Source organism: Cryptococcus neoformans (genome assembly GCF_000091045.1).
Source record: "Cryptococcus neoformans var. neoformans JEC21 chromosome 9 sequence".
In the NCBI taxonomy this organism is placed as follows: domain Eukaryota; kingdom Fungi; phylum Basidiomycota; class Tremellomycetes; order Tremellales; family Cryptococcaceae; genus Cryptococcus; species Cryptococcus deneoformans.
In genome coordinates, this window is record NC_006694.1 from 1,082,220 (window position 1) to 1,098,540 (window position 16,321).

A 16,321-nucleotide genomic window follows, 5' to 3' on the forward strand; every position below is an offset into this window, starting at 1 on the left:
ACGGTAGTACAGACAATGCATTGCGTGACAGTAAGAGCACAGTGTACAACATGGCTACAGCTTCTTCTCTTTCCCCTCATTCGGGGTTTCTTTTCTCGAATTGGCAGAATCCCAGAGAAAACTACAGTCGATATGTAAGCACGAGTATCCATCGTTACAACATGACTCACAAATTGCATCGGAATTTAGGATTTACATCTTCTCTCGGTCTCTTCGATCTCCCCATATCGTACCCTGCGCCAACCGGCCTGATTCTTCGTCAGTACTTGATAACGGCTGTACATAATAATGGATGGACGTACAGGGAGCATAGCCAGAACCTTTTCCCCTTATTGGGTCCAGGCTTCATTACAACTAATGTATCGCATCAGCAGGGCTTGACGATTAACAGAAAATCCATTGCGGCAACTTACCAAAATCCTTGCACGGCTTATGATGAACTGTGCACAACGGTGGCAGCTTTTTGGCAAAAAGGCTGGACCATTGCGGAGCAGCTTTTGCGTTTTTTTCTGCTCTTTCTGCGTCTGCTTCTGCAATAGCTTGCGAAATAAGTTGATTCTCTTCTTCTGTCATGCCCTGGCACTCATCTTCCGCAGTTGTGGCGGAAGGAGAGGCAGCAAACGGAGCATTATTTGACTGAGGAAGTGGTGCCAATGAGGGCCGTTTTGAGATAGAAGGAGCTGAGGATGGTGGTGGTGGGGATTTTCTTTTGCCTTCGGTATGCGGTTGACTGAAAAATGAAGAGAGCTTGACTTGTGAGGAGGCTGATTTCGAACCAGACAACGATGACCTCGTAGGTTTCGGTGGGGGCTTGTTTTCCGATTTTGACGATACCAAGATTGGCTCATCATCCTCATCGTCATCTAATGTCATGTCTATGGGCTTTGCGCTAGATTTATCTTGTTTGGACGATAAGGTTGCCTTTACTGGGGCACCGTCGCTTGTTTTGGAAGATAATTCCCGGCTATGAACAGGGGAGGGATTGTCCAACGAACTGAAAGCAGTTCGAGCAAGGCTGAATGGGGCGGAAACGCATTCTTCCGGCGCTTGCGGGAGTGAAACAATTTTTGTAGCACCAGATTCGGATGCTTGCACTGCCGATGATAATTCTGATGCAGTAGGGGTTGGAGCCGGACTAGCACTCGCGCTCACACTTGTACTAAGACTGGCTCCATTCGTCTTCTCCTGTGCCCGCTTCGATCCTCCACCAAAAAAACTCTTTAGACTTGTCTGTCTCCCTGAGAACTCGTCCATAAATTTGGTTGCGAACCTTGGCGGCTCAGGTGCTTCCCTCTTGACATCATTTGGGTATACAGGAGACGTGCTAGTGGGTCGATCTTTGGGATTAAGCATATCGCGAAGGTGGAGAGTCTCCCCTTCTGGAGTGACGATGGACTCATGCAAGTCGACATACACGGGACAGTGATCAGACCCGTACACCTTGGGAAGTATATCGCCGCCCTTGATCCATGGACGAAGACCAGGTGTACATAGTACATAGTCAATACGGCTTCCATAGTTTGCCGACCTGTGAAACATGTGAGAGGGGTCCACTCTTACCAAAATTACAAACTCACCTGGCGTCGAGTTTCTGATTCCAACAGGTGAACATATCATCTCTTTGAGGCCAGCTCTCTCTGACGACATCTATCATCGGTCCTTTCGGCGCACACCAATCATCAAGTATCCGTCTTGCAGGGTGGGAATAATGTTGCTCCGCTGAAGACCTCACAGGTCCTTCTCCGGAATCCATCGGCTGGCGTACAATGTTGATATCTCCCACGAGCATGACTTCGCGCCCAGCAGCCTGAAGGAGCTGTACACGTTCTTGAAGAGCGTGTAGATAGTTCATTTTGTATGGTCGCCTAGCACTATTTGTCTCGTTCGGGCAGTAAAGGTTGAATAAGACGAACAGTCTAGCTTTAAATTAGCCGGGCCATGACCCTGCAACGCTATATGGAGATTACTCACCCGAAATCGCATACCACAGCCCGTCCCTCCATGTCGAGCTTCTTGACATCAAACTTTGTCCCGTCCAGCTCATCCATCCATTCCATATCATTCACATCAGGATAACTGCCTATTCTTTCCGCATCGGTCCATGGTGGCTTCATCGTACTCAGCCGGTCGCCTAAAAGAAGTCCGGTAATACCTTCTTCCGCCTTGAGAGGCACGCAATAGCGAGAATCCACATAGGTGCAGACTCCGCTATAACCAGTTTTGGAACGAGGAAAAGTCCAGAAGCCGTCGTATGGGCCCGGGCAAGCCATTGACTTCTCTAGACGTGTGCGGACCGTTTTATGTTCTGTTGTACTGTCAGCTTTGCTCAACATAATAGCCTATCAACTCACCTTGAAAGCAAAATATCTGGGCATCCAGTTCATCGAGCAGGCCTTCGATGTTCTTCTTCTTCATCGAGCTGAACCTGTAGATGCTTCGAGTGAGATGGCATCGCAGGCGACGCAACTTGTGGTGACCTACGGGTGGTAATCTAGACATGTCCGTAGGACGTTCTACTGGGCGTCAGACGTGCGTGAGGGCTGCAGAGATTGACAGCCAGACTCACAACGTTCCATGTGAGTATCCTCATAATGCTTGCCCCATCCTATGCGTTGTGCTTTGTGGCCAATCGATAAGTTCAGAATCCTACCTTTTTACTCTTTCACGCAAGTTGCCACTGTGTGGTGTCCCGATCCATGACAGAGGCCGCGATTCTTCCGCATCCGGTCATGGGCGCGCATACCCGATAGTCTTGTCTATCTGTTCTCTATTTTATCATTACCGTCTACACATCCACCACCCAGACACAATGCTCATAACACCAGCTATCCTTGCCCTCCCCCTCCTCGCGAGCGCAGTCCCCACGGCCAAGGAACAGCTCGCTTTCCAGGGCTCGATCGGCTCGGCGATCCTCGAAGGCCAGGACATCTTCGCAGCTCATGATGGCTTCTCTTTGGACCTCGGCGAAATGAGACTCGTCCAGTTCTCGGAAGAAGAACCTCCTGTGTAGGTTTCTTCCATATACCTGATATGTCTGTGCTTACATAGATGGTATAGATGGATGTCGGAGCTTGAGAAAATCCAAGCCAAGGCAAAAGGTCTCCGTTTCATGGATATGTTCGTGATCTCTTTGCCACCAGCTGAACCGGCCATTACTGATGGATTATTAGCACGGAGACACCTGGCTTAGGCTTCTCTAGCTACTTTCTCCCTTCCGCTGCCAACGTCAAATATTGTGAGCACGTCCACCGGCCTGCAGATACTCGCTGTTATCGATGTGTACTCATCCAACCACAGCGTACCCTACGCCAGGCAACCACACAAAGACGATCAGTTCTATTATCAAGAAGCTTGATATCGATCACATGAAGGATTTCTTGACCAAGTTTACTTCGTGCGTGATATCAACCCCCAAACCTCCTTTCCTAAGCTAAACCAGAACTGACTCGAAAGCAGATTCCGCACCCGATACTACAAGTCGGACACGGGCAAGGACTCTCAGAAGTTTTTGCTCAAGACTCTCAAAGAGGTATGTCGGGTCTACATTAAGCGCCATCTAGGTCTCACACCACTTGTAGATTGCAAAACCTCACTCCGGTATCACCGTCAAGGAGTTTGCTCATCCTTGGGGGCAAAACAGCATCATCGTCCGCTTCGCTCCTGCTGATCCCGCCAATGAAGACGCACCCATCACCATTGTTGGGTCTCACCAAGACTCTGCCAACATGTGGCCATTCCTCCCTGCTCCGTAAGTGCTTTGAAAGCCGCAGAGCATGAAGATGCTGATAGCTATCTATAGCGGTGCGGATGATGATGGTTCCGGTACGACGTCCTCTCTTGAAGGATTCCGCGCTCTCGTCAACGCCAACTACACACCTTCTACCCCTCTTGAGTTCCATTACTTCTCTGCAGAAGAAGGTGGTCTCCTCGGCTCTCAGGCCGTTGCCAAGTCATACGAGGATGAGGGTAAGAAGGTGCTTGCCATGCTGCAAATGGACATGACCGCCTGGGTCAAAGCTGGTACCGAGGAGAGAGTCGGTATCATTCAGGACTTTGTCGACCCGGATTTGACTGAATTCATCGAGACCCTTGTGGAGGAGTACTGTGAGTCAGCTCTCTCAACAAAACATACTGGGTCCAAAACTGATAGTCGAGTCACAGTGAGCATCCCTCCCGTAAAGACCCAGTGTTCTTATGCTTGCTCTGATCACGCGAGCTTTGCCAAAGCCGGTTATCAATCTGCTTTTGCGTAAGTCATCACGTGCCTACTTGTGCTTTCAAACGCTCTAACCGTGACTTGCAGCATCGAAGCTACGTTCGATGACTCCAACACTCGAAACATTCACTCCACAGCAGACACTATGGACCACCCCGAATTCTCTTTCACGCACATGCGAGAGTGAGTATACGTTTTCAGAGTCGCATGAGATTTGATTAACCACCCCATTTAGATTCTCCAAGCTTGTGGTCGCGTTCTCCGTCGAACTCGCCGGCATCGCTGATCAATAAAGATGTACTTGTACTTCTATTACATTCTTGTCAATAGACCATTCTGAGACTTGCAACTTGTATCTTGTCAACTTCCATGATGTTTTACAACATGTACATTCCGAGTCGGACAATTATGAATACACTCTGCCACGTCATGTCTTGAACACGATGATGAGAATGAGCAAAATGAAAATAAGAAGGACAATAGTAATTGTACTCCCTATAAAAATATATTAACCCTATTGCCAAATTTCACGAGACGACTGAAAACCAAGCTTACCATGTTGCTTAGCCTCATCAGCCACCCTGTCCAAACGCCGTTTAGCCCTTCCCAAGCTCGCCGCCGTTCGATCCATTGCGGTGTCCGTCTCTTCCAATAATTGGTGGTGTACATCCAGCTCCGAGCCAATTTGCAATGAGAGATCGTTTTGGCGGCCGATAGAGTGAGAGAGGAGGTTTAGCCTCTCATCTTGATCTGGTGACATACTGTCAGTCTGTCCTGATCTGGAAACTGCGTCCAAATCTTACCATTCATCAGCATTTGTTGGTTGGAAAGCATCTCATGCGGCGCCAACTCTGGCTCTTCATTTTCTGGATAATCTTTGAATGGCTGGTATCCAACTGCAGGTGCAGGTGGATCAACGTTGAATGTAGGAACGTCTTGCGCAGATGGGGATGCATCGGCAGGAGGGGATAGCGTATCAGGCTGAGGGCTTGCAATAGGGGAAGGCGGTCTACGTGGAAGGAAAATCATCAGCACGAGAACAGACATAGTGTATGATTAAAAACGTTTGCAGTGCACGTACATTTGACTGGTCCGTTTCAAATCTTTAGCCTTTTCTCGCCCTAAATCATCCTCTTCGAGCATTCCTAACAAACGATCATACCGCTCCTCCAACTCCTTCACCTCTTCCTCACCATCATCCCCTCCTTTCCCCTTCCCCTTTTTCCCACCTAGCACCAAACCTTTACTTTCTAGCTCTAGCTGTTCGAGGTCTGAGCGGATGGAAGTCAAGTTGCGCACGATTTGCTGGGTGGAGGACGGGGAGGGTTTGAGGTTGAGCGAGAGAATGCGTGAGCGTTCCAGTAAGAGGGATGAGGTGGTTGTTAGTCGCTGAGAGATGGACGCGGAGGTTGGTGTTGACATTGTACACTTGCTGAACAAGGAGTTGCAAAAAGGTTAGAGTATAAGCAGATGACTTATGAGAATGCAACGAAGAGAGTCAGTCAAGAACTGACAGCGTCACACCATCTCATCATCGTCAGTTAGCGGCGACCGCCGAACTTATTGAATTCCCCCAAGAATTCTCAAACCCTTGCTTTCGTTGGCAGCTGGTCAAAGTCCCTATGAAGATGTGTACTGCTAAAATTGGAGGTGGATAAAGCACGGCAAGAAGAAAGACAGCCGAAGGACCAAGGAGAATCAGAATCAGAAGCAATGCGATGGAGTGCGTACTGAGCACAGAGCGATAGTAATAGGCGCCAGTACGTACTTGCCAGTCACTATTATGTGCGCGGCTGCGTGTGCTTGATTACTTGGGAATAAAAGAAATACTGATACGCGTAGTAGTATATACTTTTTTGTACTTGCTTCTTGCTGCTTGCAATACGACTAATGAGAATAGAAAGGCATTGAAGGGTGCCAGCCCCAGCCACTCTCACTTGCCATCGCCATAGAGAGCATTATTTATTATACTAATTCCGTTGTTCAAAGACGGAAGGAAGGCCGACCCAATATGCCCGATGCCCGCCAGATGCCAAACATCGAATGCAAATTGAAATAAACGCCATATGCGCCGGACACAAAAACAACAGGGCTGGCACAACATGTAGAAGAGGGAAAAGGGAAAGTAATGATAAGGGGAACGGGAAAGGGGAAGGGAAAAAGGGGAAAAGAAAGCAAGGGAACAAGATGAAGGCACGTATCCGAAGCCGGGATCTCCGAACTTAGGTTGGCGCCTTTTTTCCGTTTTTCCTATCATTCCCTATCTTGTTCACATTAATTTTCCCTTTTCCACCCTTCTTTCTCCTTTGTTTTCCGTTCTCTCTTTCATATACCCTCACTTGCGTTTTCTAAGGCATACTAAGGCATTGGCCATGTGGGATGCACTCTCGGTACCTATCCATAGATGCGGAGTGATACGGAGTGCCAACAGACAGTAGTAGTGATGCTGCTACTTCTTCGCGCTGTACGCTGCATTTTCGTTTGCTGTATTCCGTGTCGCGGTTACAGTGCTATCTTTAGTCCCGAGTTTTACGGCGTGCGATTTGCAAATTGCAAGATTAAGGGATGAGAGTAGAACGGGACTGGCACAATCTAGAAGAGCTACCACCGAAGACCGAAGATGGAAAACCGACGTGCTAGGGACGCAGAAAAGTGCAAACAACAGGTTACGCCTAGAACGGCGATCGTTCAGGAAGAAAGAAAACAAGGGAGAAGACGCGAGAAGACAGGATTCCAGCAAGTTACTAACAGCATGTTGCACAGTACGCTACCTGGCCCGTGAGGAATGGAACTAAAGGCGCTACTACTTGCACTTCCCTGTTGTCGTCTGTCGCTAGTCTCGACCATCACCCTCCACCAGATGAGGATTTTGCAACATCTGCACATAATAAATACCGACAGTCGCTGCTGATGCGATGGGCACTACTTCCCGGCGGAAAGGACGTATCAATTGAGACCGACGCTATTTGTTTCTTGGACCCTTGGTCCCAAATGAACCCACGGACGACAAGACTTTTAGTAGTATTTTCTCTCTGCCTTCTTATCCCCTAAATCTGCTTTTGCGTCTGGTGTCGGCTCTCGATGGAGGCGAAATTCATTCCCCTTTACTTAGCTCACTAGACCCACTGCTAGATGCTTGGAATTAGATCTATACCGAGGACGTCGGTTTCAACGTAATTATAGAACAATTACGGACTACCAATGGCAAGCAAGACACAGAAATTCCAGACAACAGAAAAGCACAACGATTGGCAGCAGTTGTTTCAATCAATTCTAGCGGTTGTAACGGCCTTTTCATTCCTTGTCATTTCGACCATTCAACACCCGACCCATAATAGCGTGTCGTGATAACCTTGGTATTATTGAGCATCAGCAGCGGTCTCCATCAGTTATGCAGATAGTAAAAGATGGGAACACAGACTTTCTTTGTCTTCTTCAGAATGAATGAAAGGACGACCTCCTAGGACCTAATGCATCTGTATTTCTGAAGTGAACGAGACAGCTTCTCTTTTCTCTTGTCTATTGCTCCTTGCCTCTTGTCGGTTGGCTTCACCACCGCCATAATTGTACACTGTACGCGACATACACGCAGAACACTGCTGATGACGGACGAACGACGCTCCGATGCTGAGAAAATGATCTGGCGGCGGCGCCCGGGTCAACTTTATCGGTGTTTACGCCACCTGTTTCAGTTCCGTAGATATGCTCCGAGTTCCGGTCCCGCCATTGCAGGGATTTTCCATACGACGCATCTAATGATCCATATCGCGCCAACAGCAAAACTTCTTTTCAGCTCAGCCATCCATCCGCTGTCCGCTGCTTGGTCGCCTCTCCAGACAACGGCCCACCAGCCAGCCCCTTGTCTCCATCCGCCTGCGTTCTGCGCTGCTTGACATCATCTCAATCCCAGCCGGTCGCAGCTCTCACAAGTTTCAGGGAAGGCACACAGCTATCCCCTTCCCATCCCCCACTGTGCGTCATACCATCCTTCCATCTCAAGCCGTTACTTCATTGACACACTTTTGGTATTGCTGGTCATAGCTCTCCTGCGCTGCTATCTGTGTCGAAATTCCGGTAGGATCGTCGGTCACTTACCACAATCATTTCTCCGTCGGCAAACCCGGGCGTCGTTTTCGGTACCTCGACAACTTCCAGTGCCGGATAGCATTCATCGTAAATATCTTGGGTCTATCACGTCTTGCAACATCACGTACCATATACACGTTTGGATCCGATTAAATATCCATCCTTTCGATTCCTTCTCTCATCTCGCTGACGACGTTCTGATCCGACACTCGATTCCCAAGTGGCACGCATTCCGGTGGTCGCATAACAATTTCATTTATAGTCATCACGCGTCACCCATCCATCTTGCCTGAGCTTCTGACGGCCACCGTGCGACCCTTATTGAACCAGTCTATTGGCACCCTTGCAACACAGGTTACTGCGGGCTCTATATTGTTCAATCTTTTGACTGTCAATATTTCCTGTGATTTACCCAAAACATTCCAAGCATCTCCCCGCTTTCTCTGTCTATGATATGGACCAATCGTCTGGCTCTTCATCATCTCGCCATCTGCCGTTTGGCGGTCCTGGGGCACGAACAATTCTAGACGATGAACCAGGTCCATCCTCTCTGCCGGATTCACAAGGGTACCCTGAAAATATGTATGAATCACACCCAGACGGTGCCCAGCAATTATCCCAGCAGTCAAGAGAGACCCACACTGCTTCACCTTCCCTAGACGGACCGCCAATCAAGCGCGTAGGGGGCAAGGCAAACGTCTCATCGGCGTGCGGGCCCTGCAAGCGGGCCCACTTGGCGTGTGACATTGGACGACCATGTAAGAGATGCATCAACATGGGTAAACAGGATCAATGTGAGGATGTACCGGTAAGTCTCGTTTTTTTACTAATTTCCCGTCGATCCTTTTCTACTCTTCCGTTGGTCAGCTATTGATGGCCTTTTCAGCACAAGAAGAGAGGAAGGCCAAAGGTCGCAAGACCGCCGCTCGGAGAACCGTACCATCGAACATCTAGGCCAGTGCCAGTGGCTGCCGATGCTGGTGGAATAGGCAGATGGAGAGGCCCATCAGTCTACGATCCGTCTTTCGTGCCGAATATGGACGCCGCACCTGGTCCTTCCATGACTGGCAGAGTATCCCCCCGCAGGGCCAGCTCGTCAAGCATGGACGCTTCTGCTGCTAGTTACCCCACTCCTGATCCTACCGCTCATCCCTTCACCTTGTTCACCACTACAGACTTCAAAATCTTGCGAGCTAGTCCATCCTGCTTCTCACTGGTTGGCTACCACCCTAACGAGTTCGTCAACCTCAACCTTCTTGATTGGATTCATCCACAAGATAGACACTTGATTGACATGGAGAGAAATAAGCTGTTGGCAGTACCGTATGTAGAGGGACAGTTGAGGTCTGTCGAAGTGACCCAGGCGGCAATCACCCAAAGGACCGAATTGGAATTGTTGTCACCCGCTGAAGGAATGCGTGAACCCTATCCAAACAAGAATGTCCGTGTCCTTCATGTGGATAACCGCTTTAGCCCCTTCAATGTCCGACTTCACCTTGGCGGCGGGCTTGGTGCAAGCCTCTGGCAACCGGTAACTCTAGGCAGAGTGTATCTGGTCGTTTCCTTCCTTGCGATCCCTCGCAGTCATCATTTCCCTCCCGACGTACCTCCGGTACGACGACTTTCACAGATAAGCCCTCCAACACCTATAACCCCAGCTCCTGGCATGTCGGGTCAAGGGCTCCCAGGTTTCTCTTCCATCGCTGCCGGGGTTGACGGCCCTCAACCACGATACGACCAACCCCCACCACAAGTATACTACCCCCCACCGCAACCTCCAACGGCTCGTCCACCACCACCTCTTTCAGCACAGCCTTATCCCTCCTACCCACAAACGGCCATGCCGGCTAATGCACCCATGTATCCCCCTCGACGGTCGTCTTCGCCAAACTCTGCATACCGTACACCGCAAACAGCCAGTTATCCTATTAGCCCTACAGAGTATCAAATGCAGCCTGGATTTTACCCGCCTGCTGGACCACATCCTCTTGGACCGCCTACAGTCATTGCCGGTGGAGAGTACAGACGGTCGAACTATGAGGAGTGGAGGATGGCGCAGCAAGCCGGTGCACCCGCATCTCTACTCCCTCCTAGAGATCACGCGGCGGTCACCGGTGGATCTTCAAACGATGCAACGAGACGAACTTGGGAGCTATAAGATCGGCGCAAAATGGTTGAGATGCCCAATAAATTTCAAATCCCCAATGAAAATTTTGGGAAAAAAACAATATGATAATTTCATGGATTAGACCTGTAATGAGCACTTGATAATGTCTTGAATGGAAAAACGGTATTATTGTAGAGTTTCACGTATGGTTAGTAGAGCAAACGCGTCGTGTCATGACTTATTAACGCTTTTCTGTTGTTAGACGTGCATACCCCTCCCAGTGGCTTTTGCAATGATGATTTGGGAAATTACAGTGAAATGAGACATATGTATGAATATAACCTTTACGCAAGCGGATACCAAAACCAAAGCCGGGGGTTAAAAAAATGGTTGGGAGATAGTCCCCTCTTACCAAGACAATTATAAGGCCAGACTGTGAACAGTGGATAGGTTCTCATGTATATAACCATCGTAGACCTTGAACTTGTCGCCTAGTCGTGTCCTTTATGATAGAAAAATTCACAGCAGTCGCGGCACACCTCTTCGCACAATTAAATGGAGGCGGGAGCACCTGGTTGGATAACATCCTTCACGTCCTCCTATTATAAAATCGAGGATTAGCACAAACAATACCAACGACATGAACACACTGACCTGAGCCGCCTCTTCCTTGAACGCTTCCACTTCCTTCTTCAACTTTTCCTGCTCTGCCTCGGTCTGACCGTGGATAGTGGCACTGTGATCTTGGAGCCTGTGAACAGCCATCATACCCAAAACTGCCTTGCGGACTAAAGAGGTGTAAGTTCGGGTTCTTAAAGATTGGATACGATCAACTTACAAGTCTTCTTGGCATCGAAGGCGGCCTTGACGTTAGGCAACAAGTCAACACCCTTAGCCTCAGCGGGCTCGTCCTTGGAGGCTTCAACGTCTCTCAACCAAGGATGGTTTAACAATTCATCGACAGTAGGTCGATTTGTGGGGTCGACAGTCAAGCAGTCACGCACGAACTGCCTGGCGGTTTCAGAGACACCCCCCCAATATTCGACAGGTTCGAAGCGATAGTCGCCCTTGCAGATGGCTTGCATTTCTTCATATTGCGAGTCGCGGTCGAAGGGGGTATAGCCACAAAGGAGGAAGTAGCTGTGAGCATGGTGAGCACCTAACGACTGCTGCTTGAATTAGGGAATACGCACGTGATGACACCGATGGCCCAAATATCCACAGGCTTACCATGACCGGCCTTTTTGAATATTTCAGGCTATTTGAGTTTGTCAGCTTGCGAAGCCCAACAGGGGTACAAGATACTTACAGCCATGTAACCAGGGGTCTTGGGAGGAAAATCAGCCAAATGCTCCCCACGTATATGAACCCACTTACACCACATGTAGTAGTCAGAATGGCAAATTTATCGTCATCCAATACTTTGGACAATCCAAAGTCAGCCAACATGAGGTCCGCATCTTCGGCCTTGGACTTGAAAAGAATGTTCTCCGGCTTCAAATCTGTTCAATCATGGTCAGCGTGTCGACGGGTTAGTCCATATAGGCTCACTCACCTCTGTGAACGATGCCTTGGTCATGGAGGTACTTGACGGCTGATGTTACAGTTCGCACAATATTGGCAGCATCCCTTTCCAAGGACGTCAGCTCCATACAACAGATTTTGAACAGCAAGCGATTGTGCCTCACTTCTCAAAGTAGCTTCCCTTGGCACAGATCCTGTCGAAAAGCTCTCCACCGGTACAAAGGTCAAAGACAAGCTGCAAAATGACCAGTCAACGAGCCACTCCCAAGTGAGCTTTCTCCTACGTACATAAAGATTGTGGGTAGTCTCGAAAAAGTCGTGTAGTTGAACGATGTTCTTGTGGCCAGCTGAAACTCGCTTAAGGACGGCAATTTCATTCCGGACCATATGCTCTCGGCCCTATTGACATGCTCAGTAACCGTCATGACCGATGGGTCACTCTTGACATACCATCAAGAACTTCTTATTAAGTACCTTGCAGGCGTAGTATTCACCGGTCTGTGAAGCCAAATATTAGCCTAGCTTTTATGACTCACTCGCAATGGCTCCGGAGAGGATGTTGAAGCGCAACCATTACAGCGTGGAAGAACACGCACCGTGATGTGAACACATTCTTTGACAACAGCGCTAATATAAAAGTCGAGTGCATGAGCTTGGCCACTACGGTGATGTATCCATGGGAAGAAGAACTGACTACGTTCCACTACAAAGATAACAGATCGTTAGCGGAGCTCGGCATTTGAGCGGAGCTGCTCACCTTCCTAGTGTCTTTCCAGTCTTGTACTGGCAGGGCACAGTCTGAGGGGCCATGTAGGGGTGACTGACGGTCTTGTGGGCTGCGGCGATAGAGGGGTGAAGTATGAATATAAGATCGATATGAAGATTACAGAGGATCAATGGCAGTTGCATGAAGGGATTATTAGAGCTAATTGACGGGGAGCTGCTTGTCGCCTGGCGCGTCGGCCTCCGCGACCAACCAGGATGCGGTGTAATGCTCGCAGTCCATCAAGCATAGCACAATTATGGATGGTTCATTTTGGACCTTAGATTCATGCATGACTACCACAAGGCTATTGTATGTTTACATATTTGGCCGGTACAATCCGAGAGATCGTCAAGAAAGGACAGAGGACGCTGTGTTGTTATGGGCTGCGCGCACTCCTCAGGATGGGAGACCAACATGCGTTGTTGCCATGGGGCATCACTCAGAAAAATATGTGTCATGCATACAGCTACATATATTGCCATTTCCTTATAATCAATTTCCCTGCACCACAATCCCGAGGCACTATAGCCTACCACACCGCGTCCAAGAAAAAGTCAGCAGGGACTCACCTATACTTTTACTTTTTTGGTGTCCTGTACGATATAACGCGGTCAGAAACAACTTTTGAACGTGCAGCAACAAATAGACGTACAGGCTCAGAGGCCGCATTTTGACCCTCTGTTTCCTCCACCACTGGCGGTTTGTTTGACCCGAACTTCTCAGCACGCTTCCTCTTCTTCTCCTCTTCAGCGGCAAGCTTGGCGGCCAATTCACTGGGGAATCTATCAGCATTGACGGTCGCGTGATCTTTCAATAAATCACGTACGGGTCAACCTCCTCGGCTTTTTTCTCCGGTTTAGATGCAGGCTTTCCGGCTTCCTTCTTTTCAGGCAATCCAAATTTGGCCGCCCTCTTGGCAAGAATATCATCACTCAGCCCAAGAGAGTCCTTATTAATGGACGCAGCTTTTTCTCTCGTTTCAGCTGGTTTTGATTCGGCCTTTTCGGTCTTTGCAGGCTTGGTAGCGGAGGGTTTGGGCAAATTGAAAGGGATACCGAAGCGTTCAGCTCGTGCCTTCATAGCTTTTTGATCAGGGGTGAGCTCCACTTCAGGCTCCGTAGAGGGAGCAGGGGCAAGAATATCGTTTGTTTCAGCAGCAGGCAACTCTGATGCGCTAGCATCAGAAGTGCGAGGAGGCTATAGGGCAGGTAATGTCAGTATAGAGGGATTGACCGGCGCCAATGATACGCACGTCAATGAGTGAAGTATCAGGGGCCGCTGGAGCGGTGGTGACCTGTGGTATTGTTTTAGGAACGTTTGTGCCGCTTATAGGCGCATCAGGGTCGATCTGCTCATTCATCATCAGCAATTATTCTTCTCTGTGAAGACGATTCAACTTGCCAGTTCTTCCTGAGGTTCTTCATAGGAGATGTTGTTCTCAAGAAGCCTCTTGACCAAATCATCCTTCTTCCCGGTCTGGGGTAAGTGATATTTGGCAAGTAATTCTTTGAGGTCTGTAACCTTGAGCTTTTGGCTGGACCAGAATCAGTGGATCCGCCGGAGGACATGATAGAGTATTTCACTTACAGCCTGGCTTCCATCACGTATGTCTTGGTTTTTATCTTAGTACGTGCTCCTTGGAGATTGTATATCCGTGGTCCTGGTGCGAAGCTGCCTGGTGCTGTAGGATGGATGGAACGATGTCGAAGATTGAACTGTAACGAACAACACCTACGGTGGTGGGGTGGGGGCGGGGGTACGCGTGATCCCTCGACCAACGGTGTTTATCCACGTCATAGTTTGCTTTTCCCTTTTCATTATTATTTTATCATCATCATCATCATGTCATGTTCATCATCAACAATCATATGGGCAATACTTAGGTTTCAGCGCGATATGCATAAGAGAGACCATGAACGCAAGCGTTCTTATACTGTAATCCTTGTCCTTGTGGCTACGAAGGAAAGAGTCACTCCTCAGCAGATTGTTGACAAGACCACTCTTCATCTCTCAGAGTCTAGCCTGTAGATCTTCTTCATCTATTCCACTAGCTGCCACCCCCATCGGCTTCTTCCCTGGCTCTCTGACTTTAAATACTCCCTCTTGACATGTCACTGCCAACAACTTTCCCTTTGCGCTGTATACTCTTCCTCTTGCCACGGCTCTTCCACTTGACATGTCAGCCACTTGCGATTCCATGACATGCAATACAGGCTCTTGATAATTGAGATCTGGTGGTAAAGGGTAGAAGTGCACTGAATGGTCTAAGGAGGCAATCAAGCCTATTTGAGGAGTAGACGACATGTTGAGACCGATAGAGCGCGTTGCAGCACCCACGAGTTGATAATCGGTCAGGTAAATGATCATGGACTGTGAACTGTCAGACGACCGTTCAAGCTAAGTGCACGCGGCTTACTTTATACATCTCTTCGCTGATTGTTTCATCAGGATCTATGCGTGGTCGATACCACGTCATTCGGGTGGTGGGTAAACCATTGAGGTAATACTCTTTTGAAGATGGTACTCCCGGAATCTTCCTGGCAACCGAAGTGAAAAAGGGTGCTGAACCTCTTTTCTATGTTGTTCTTAGCATTGGCGTCAATTTGAGGCATTGTAGTACTGCTCACCTTTGACCAGTTGTCGAAATATTCCCATTTCCATCCTAATTCTTCTTTACTTTTCTCCTGCACTAGTCTTTGGAGGAAGACTTCGTTCTCTTCGCATTGATCCCAGGGTCTTAGTTCCTTTGGGAAGGGCATTTGAAAGCTCTGCTTGACCTCGAAGCTTTCACCATTCTTCTGCGTAGGATCTTCATCCCACGGCTGAGTCATTGCTGTCAGACTGTGCGAGACTTTGATAGATGTATGGTCTTCAGACGACGCTGAGGACCGTTCATATAGCGATTCATAGCTAGCGAAGAGGATGAAGAATATTCTCCCATTCTGCCATCCCCTCACTTCCCTTCGGCAGTATCTCTGGCCCTCAGCAAGTTTATCCACCCTATATTCGATATCTCCGTCTGGCAGTGCAGGGTGTAAGAAGTAGCAATGAATGCTATGCAAGCCAAATGGAGATTCAACAGTCAAAAGCGATGAGCAAAGGGCTTGCGAGATGACGAGACCCCCGTAGATTGACCTTGCCCCTGGAGGTATCCAGGTGTCATGAGGGATGAAGGTAAAGGACTTGTTGGGGTAGGGAGAGACGCTTATGCGCGAAGCTAAAGACATTCCGATAAGTCGAGCAAAAGTCTGTGAAGAAATGAAAGAAGCTTTCGCCAAGTCATTCCTCTCCTTGACTGTTATTGATATGGTAGACTGAGACGAAGTTGCAGTCCGTCAATAGATTCATGAAAAAAGTGATCCATCTCCGTCCCCGGCGGCGGCTGAAAATGGCCCAAATAACCGGTCGGCTGATGAACGGTAAGATACGTCGTCTCACCCATTGTTGACAAGTGCTTGGGAAACATCTTCTCGTCATGCATAACTTATGCGTGGCTTGCGGATAGAGTAAGAGGTCTATCGTCAATTCTTTTTGAGGCTGATAGGATATTTGGTAAATGCACAACCAAAAACAAAGATTTCAGACTTCGAACAATGGGCATTTCGGCCTGCATATTATGATG

The 16,321-nt window shown here is 48.7% G+C and overlaps 7 protein-coding genes across 7 annotated transcripts; 2 read left to right on the forward strand and 5 right to left on the reverse strand.

The window, feature by feature from the left end:
- Position 1: 1 nt before the first annotated feature.
- Positions 2 to 2,622, reverse strand: CNI04070 (DNA-(apurinic or apyrimidinic site) lyase, putative). The gene is made up of 9 exons (XM_024657892.1): positions 2,567 to 2,622; positions 2,482 to 2,513; positions 2,352 to 2,425; positions 1,972 to 2,305; positions 1,578 to 1,916; positions 414 to 1,528; positions 303 to 354; positions 171 to 248; positions 2 to 121 (listed from the first exon to the last, which is right to left on the reverse strand). Exons 1-9 carry the CDS (start codon positions 2,588 to 2,590, stop codon positions 55 to 57), a joined length of 2,115 nt encoding a protein of 704 aa, XP_024513544.1. The 5' UTR covers positions 2,591 to 2,622; the 3' UTR covers positions 2 to 54.
- A 164-nt stretch (positions 2,623 to 2,786) lies between these two features.
- CNI04080 (peptidase, putative) lies at positions 2,787 to 4,646 on the forward strand. Its single transcript, XM_572901.2, has 10 exons — positions 2,787 to 3,006; positions 3,058 to 3,117; positions 3,171 to 3,235; positions 3,298 to 3,394; positions 3,457 to 3,529; positions 3,579 to 3,748; positions 3,800 to 4,104; positions 4,162 to 4,249; positions 4,304 to 4,399; positions 4,452 to 4,646. The coding sequence occupies exons 1-10, from the start codon at positions 2,810 to 2,812 to the stop codon at positions 4,507 to 4,509; spliced, it is 1,209 nt and encodes a 402-aa protein (XP_572901.1). The 5' UTR covers positions 2,787 to 2,809; the 3' UTR covers positions 4,510 to 4,646.
- On the reverse strand, positions 4,574 to 5,688 carry CNI04090 (SNAP receptor, putative). The gene is made up of 4 exons (XM_024657893.1): positions 5,298 to 5,688; positions 5,020 to 5,225; positions 4,772 to 4,966; positions 4,574 to 4,711 (listed from the first exon to the last, which is right to left on the reverse strand). Exons 1-4 carry the CDS (start codon positions 5,636 to 5,638, stop codon positions 4,644 to 4,646), a joined length of 810 nt encoding a protein of 269 aa, XP_024513587.1. The 5' UTR covers positions 5,639 to 5,688; the 3' UTR covers positions 4,574 to 4,643.
- Positions 5,689 to 7,974: 2,286 nt separating this feature from the next.
- Positions 7,975 to 10,820, forward strand: CNI04100 (hypothetical protein). Its single transcript, XM_024657894.1, has 3 exons — positions 7,975 to 8,188; positions 8,258 to 9,110; positions 9,189 to 10,820. The coding sequence occupies exons 2-3, from the start codon at positions 8,757 to 8,759 to the stop codon at positions 10,458 to 10,460; spliced, it is 1,626 nt and encodes a 541-aa protein (XP_024513554.1). The 5' UTR covers positions 7,975 to 8,188; positions 8,258 to 8,756; the 3' UTR covers positions 10,461 to 10,820.
- On the reverse strand, positions 10,618 to 12,822 carry CNI04110 (calmodulin-dependent protein kinase, putative). Its single transcript, XM_572924.2, has 13 exons — positions 12,691 to 12,822; positions 12,628 to 12,636; positions 12,530 to 12,560; positions 12,384 to 12,431; positions 12,222 to 12,332; positions 12,098 to 12,168; positions 11,965 to 12,038; positions 11,787 to 11,911; positions 11,719 to 11,736; positions 11,603 to 11,667; positions 11,248 to 11,549; positions 11,064 to 11,197; positions 10,618 to 11,008 (listed from the first exon to the last, which is right to left on the reverse strand). The coding sequence occupies exons 1-13, from the start codon at positions 12,741 to 12,743 to the stop codon at positions 10,961 to 10,963; spliced, it is 1,089 nt and encodes a 362-aa protein (XP_572924.1). The 5' UTR covers positions 12,744 to 12,822; the 3' UTR covers positions 10,618 to 10,960.
- A 315-nt stretch (positions 12,823 to 13,137) lies between these two features.
- Positions 13,138 to 14,414, reverse strand: CNI04120 (expressed protein). The gene is made up of 6 exons (XM_024657895.1): positions 14,287 to 14,414; positions 14,101 to 14,233; positions 13,952 to 14,047; positions 13,526 to 13,896; positions 13,352 to 13,472; positions 13,138 to 13,292 (listed from the first exon to the last, which is right to left on the reverse strand). Exons 1-6 carry the CDS (start codon positions 14,298 to 14,300, stop codon positions 13,269 to 13,271), a joined length of 759 nt encoding a protein of 252 aa, XP_024513445.1. The 5' UTR covers positions 14,301 to 14,414; the 3' UTR covers positions 13,138 to 13,268.
- Positions 14,415 to 14,582: 168 nt separating this feature from the next.
- On the reverse strand, positions 14,583 to 16,243 carry CNI04130 (acyl-CoA thioesterase, putative). The gene is made up of 3 exons (XM_572953.2): positions 15,327 to 16,243; positions 15,116 to 15,274; positions 14,583 to 15,069 (listed from the first exon to the last, which is right to left on the reverse strand). The coding sequence occupies exons 1-3, from the start codon at positions 15,924 to 15,926 to the stop codon at positions 14,710 to 14,712; spliced, it is 1,119 nt and encodes a 372-aa protein (XP_572953.1). The 5' UTR covers positions 15,927 to 16,243; the 3' UTR covers positions 14,583 to 14,709.
- Positions 16,244 to 16,321: the final 78 nt, after the last annotated feature.